Source organism: Epinephelus lanceolatus, chromosome 6 (genome assembly GCF_041903045.1).
Source record: "Epinephelus lanceolatus isolate andai-2023 chromosome 6, ASM4190304v1, whole genome shotgun sequence".
Lineage (NCBI taxonomy): Eukaryota > Metazoa > Chordata > Actinopteri > Perciformes > Serranidae > Epinephelus > Epinephelus lanceolatus.
Window position 1 is genome coordinate 25,897,952 of NC_135739.1, and position 5,354 is coordinate 25,903,305.

Below are 5,354 nucleotides of genomic sequence, written 5' to 3' on the forward strand. Positions count from 1 at the left end.
TCTTCCTGCAGGTCTTTTGCAGTCAAACGGGGGTTGTGATTTGTCTTTCTAGCAATCCTATGAGCAGTTCTCTCTGAAAGTTTTCTTGGTCTTCCAGACCTCAACCTGACCTCCACAGTTCCTGTTAACTGCAAGTTCACTAGCAAGGATCACGCCACAACAATATGAAGTTAACATTTTAATGAATGTTCTGAGGTATGAGATGATGTTAATGGTGAGTGGATGTGGAGGGGAGGGGCGAGGATGGATGGAGGGTGTCGTCAGCCAGGCTGGTCCGGAGGGTACACTGGACGCTGGGCAGAAGGAGACTCAGTGTGGGGGTTCCGTCTCAGCGTTTTCCGCCCAAGCTGATTATGGACCCCCAAAAGAGTTGGATTTTTATAAGCTCAATTGGATGTGAGCTTGACGTAGATCGTTGAGATTGTTATGTATGTATGTGCGGTATGCCTGAGAGGACCAGCGACCTAGGACCTGGATGGTTTGGTCAGAGATGCCCATTCTGGCTGCGGTGGAGGCTGTGCCGATGCGGAAGGAATGGCTTGAGTAATGTTCAGAAGAAATGCCTGAAATGCGGAGGACTCTGTGTAGATGTTTCTGGAACCAGAATCGGGTGGCCATTTTTCCTGTGTCTGTGAGAAATAGTGGGTGTTGAGGTAATGCGTTGGAAGCAAACCTGGAGTGGATGTATTTTGTCAGTGGCTCATATGGGCTGAGATAGGAGTTGAGGCGGAAGAGGTAGATGGGGAAGGAAATGCCCAGTTGATAGGTTTTGCTCCTTCGGAGTGTGAATATGAGAGAGTCAGAGGTATGGAAGGTTATGTCGGACATGCTGGGATGATGAGAAGGGTTGTAAGCGGAAGAAGTTGGGGCAAATTCAGAGCATCTCAGGAACCCGAAGAAAGCCAGCAGGAACATGGATTCGAGGGTTAAGTCGACCATCGGGGACACGTAGCCTGAACGTAGGGTGTGGATGCAGAGGCTGAGAACGTCGGAGGTGAGTGGTAGGCGTCTAGTTGGAGGCACGGGTTCCTGTTTGCGCAAGCCTTTGACTAGCATTGTAACGTGTGAATGAGAGATGGCTGGACAAGGGGAGCCAGTGACGAGTTTATAGAAATAGTTGATTCCTGCTAGGTAGGTCTGGATAGTGGATGCTCGGATGTTTAAGATGGAATGAGCATGGGTGATGAAGTTGCAGATGGATGTGATGTCGAGAGAGGGAAATGACATCTGGTAGGTGGCGTGATATGCTTTGAAAGAGTTCCAGCCGGTTAGATAGGCAGAGAGAGTGCTGGGAGCGAGGCTGTTCAGTATGGCCTCTTGTGAGGTGCTTGTGAGATTTCTTAGCTGTGGAGCTAATTGAATATTGTGGCTGAAAACGGTGGGACTGATGTGGGATGAAGATCCGAGTTTGGAGCCAAGTGTCTGAATTTCTGGAATGAAAAGCGAGACAATGAGTCAGCGATGCTGTTGTAATGACCAGGAACGTGAGCTGCCTGGAGAATGAACTGTTGTTGAGCTGAGATTAGTGTGAGTCTGTGCATGAACTGCATGATGATGGGAGAGTGAGATCGCCCTTTGTTAATTATCTCTACGGCTGCTGTGTTATCGGAGTGGATGAGTATGGATCTTTTTGACCATTCGTGCCCCCAAAGAATGGCAGCTATGATGATGGGATATAGCTCATGGAGTGCGGATGAAGGAGAGCGGGACTCTGAATCGAGAGAGCTAAACTCTGGGGGCCAAGCTGAAGCGAACCACCTCCCTCCATAGTAGCCACCAAAACCTTTGGAGGGAGCTGCGTCCGTGTAAAGTTGGATGTCCTCGGGCTGCGTGAGGTAGTCTTTATAAAAGAACGAAATGCCGTTCCAGGAGGACAGGAAATGCTGCCACATGCGCATTTCCATTTTGCAGGCGTCATCTAAGGTGACTCTGTCGTGGAGTGAGGGGACGGTTGCTGCTTTAGTCAGGAGGTTGGAGAGGAAGGATTTTGCCTGAGGAATTATGCGAATGGCATAATTGAGATGGCCAAGGAGGGCTAGCAGCTGGCGTTTGGTGCATCTGTCTGCTAGGAGATAGTTGGATAGGAGCAAAGTAATGCGCTGTATTTTCTCGGCTGGCAGAGAAGCCTGGAAGGAGACTGAATCGAGAGTGATGCCCAAGAACTCGATGGATGTGTCAGGCCCTGAGGTTTTCTCTTCAGAAGGAGGAACACCAAGTTCCGAAAAGGCTTTGATGAGGGTAGTGAGCTCATGGCGAGGGGGTGAGGATGGTGGAGTGACTATGAGAAAATCGTCGAGGAGGCGTAATACATGAGGGAGTTTGTGGTTGTTGACCAAGATCCAGCAAAGGGCTTCTGAGAATGAGTCAAAGATCTTAGGACTGCTTCTGCATCCGAAGGTGAGGCGTACTGAGAAGTTAAAACTGCTTTTCCAGCAAACGCCGAAAAAACGCCAGTAGTCTGGATGAATGGGCAGAACTTTAAATGCGCTGGTGATGTCAGCTTTGGAAAGCCACGCCCCACGTCCTGCTAGACGGATGAGGGTGATGGCGTGGTCAATGTTTGTGTATTGCATGGAGAAATCTGGGCATGGTATGACGCTGTTGATGCTTGGGATGTGTGAGCCGTGTGGTGAAGATAGATCAATGATTAACCTCTTTTTGCCTGAATATTTCCGAGTTGCAACGCCTATGGGACTGATGCGGAATATAGGAAACGGGGGACTGTCGAATGGCCCTATCATGAAACCCTCTTTGATTTCCTTAGCCAGCAGGGTGTCGACAGTGTGAGGTTCTGCGAGGGCGGACTGGAGGTTATGACAGATGTGTGAAGTGTCGGGAAGTGCTTCCATACCGGGATGGAAACCGTGTGTGAAGCCATTGATGAGAAAATCAACAAACATTCTATCGGGATGATGTTGTAGAGCAGTGGCGAGGATGTTTACCTTAATGGGTGTGGCTAGATGTCGTGCTAGTCATGTTGCATGTGTGGTAGGGTTGTGAGGGCAGGTGGTCCTGGCGTGCGCACCTCTGCAGAAGGAACAGACGTGCAGGAGGCAGCAGTTGGAGAGGGAGCAGCCCAGGTGGTTGAAATTATTGCAGACCATCTTTCCTGCCTGGTAGAGGATTGGACACTCCCGTTAATCCACCCCCTTAGGCACTGGGACACTGACTGAGGGACGTGAGTCTGCGGGCTTAGGGATGATGGAAGGTGGGGGTGCAGCTACTGATAAACGGTTGAAAACTGAGGTGTCGCGTGAAGAAGAAGGACGTGATCGAGGTGGTGGGGCGCTGACTGTGCAAGTGGTGGCAGGGTGGGAGGGGGCTCCACACAACTCGCAGGAGAGGGATGTGTGGGCGGCGAAGATGCGGCAGTATAACTTGGAATCGAGAGTGCCCCAGTATGTTGCTTGGTTGAATTGTTGTATGCGGCCGGCTGCTTGATTAGTGAAATGGACGTGGTAAGAGTAAAACCCTGTCCCTCCGAATCGTAGTGCCATGTCGAGCACTATTGACAGGTAGTCGTCTAGCTCAGGTCTCCGTGCAGGGAAGGCTGAGCAGATGACATCTCTGTAGAAAGAAAAGGCAAGGGCAAATTCAGTGGGGGTCAAGTCTTTGGACCGAGATGGTAAAGGGTGGCGGAGCTGCACGTAACCGGAGTGAGTGTGAATTTCTCTGGGTTGACTGGTATCTATGATGGATGGCTGAAGGAGTTGGGCTAGATCGACGTAATTACCAGTTAGAATTTGGTGGCGTAAGGTGGGAGAGACAGGAGAAGGCCGATAGAGGGCTGAAGCTGGTTGGCTGGGTGGTGCTGCTGTGGCAAGAGTGTGGTTTGTTGCACAATCGGAAAAAACATTTGGGTGCTGGGGTAGGGAGGGGGTAGGTAGGGGAAGGGGAGGGGGGGAAGGATAGACAAGTCGGAAAGAGGGAAGCAGGCTGTACAGCTTGTGGTGGGGCCCTCTGGTTTGATGCATTGGGCTCTTGACCTGCTGTGCTGCTGGTGGGAGATGATAGGGGAGCAAAAGCCATGTTGTTTTGGATGACTGAAGGAAGGGTAGAGGAAGGGATGATGGGATGAAAGGATGCATGTGCACGGGGATTTTGTGAAGCCTGCGAAGACAGGGATGAAAAGAAAGCTGAGATTAGCTGAGAGAGTTCAGAGACAGAGGGAGCAGGCACAGGGGGACATACAACCTCCCCCCCGTTAGCGGGGGGGCTGGTGCTGCAGGCTGTGGTTGTGGCGGGGTGACCTGAGTGACGTCACGGCTGGTGACGTCGGCGGTGGTTGGCCCGGGCATCGAAGCCGGAAGCACGGGAAGCGTGGTCAAAGCAGCGGCGATGGAGGCTGAATACAGTTGGAAAAACTTGGATTTGTTGTCGGTACGGTGGAAGTGGATGCCTTTCTCCTTCAGGAACCTTTGGAGATGGGCGACGGTCCAGTTTCTGATGTCGGGCAGTGATTGTGGACGTGCAGACCGCCAGGTTGGAGGTGGAGGCGGAGAGCGAGGGTGCCGTGTTTGTGGACCGGAGGCTCTTCGCTGACGTGAAGGAGGCTGCCGATGGGTAGGTGGTGCGGAGAGATGAAGCCGGCCTCCGCGATCCCTCCTGCGGCGACCGGTGTGGTGGATCCTCGCGAAAGGTGGAGATGATGCCCGGGTTCTGCTGGGCGTAGGAGAGATCTCGTTGGTGGAGCTTGAGCGGCGAGATTGTGGTACGTTGACCACCGAACGTACCCGGCTCCTGCGGGTCGCTTGGCTGCGGTCCGGTTGCTGCTCCGTAGGAGGATAACCGGTCTCGTACAGTTCGTCGTAGAGATCACTGTCAGAATCAGGTGGACCGATGTGCACTTCGGCGTCCATGGTGGGTGAGTAGCTAATTGCTGTATTGACTTTAGTCAGGGATGCTGTTTAGCTGTGCCTGAAGCACTGTCTGTCTGAGGATCTATGAGAGATCTGAGACAAACAGGGCTGGATGGATTGGCCTGGTATAAGTAGGCTTGTTAGGTGATTAGAGGTGTGGTTGAGGCGTGACCCTGCTCCCGAACCTAAGTTAACTGGTTAACTTCATTACTTTATTACGTAGTGAGGAAACAGCTACCTGAAAACGCTTCGCTATCTTCTTACAGCCTTCTCCTGCTGTGTGGGCATCAGTTATTTTAGTTTTCAAAGTGCTAGGCAGTTGTTTAGAGGAGCCCATGGCTGCTGATTGTTGGGACAATGTTTCAGGAGTCAGAAAATTTATAAAACTAATGATGATCCTAATGATGACTGTGAACAAGCCATAGCCCTAGCAAGCTAATTAAGTTTTGAGACCCTGTTAATAGTTGTTTAAAAGCTCAAATGCCTTGGGGTGCC

At 51.5% G+C, this 5,354-nt stretch overlaps 1 protein-coding gene across 1 annotated transcript; it reads right to left on the reverse strand.

Annotated features, from left to right (window-relative positions):
- Positions 1-1,352: 1,352 nt before the first annotated feature.
- LOC117253828 (uncharacterized) lies at positions 1,353-2,849 on the reverse strand. Its single transcript, XM_033621561.2, has one exon. It carries the CDS (start codon positions 2,847-2,849, stop codon positions 1,353-1,355), a length of 1,497 nt encoding a protein of 498 aa, XP_033477452.2.
- Positions 2,850-5,354: the final 2,505 nt, after the last annotated feature.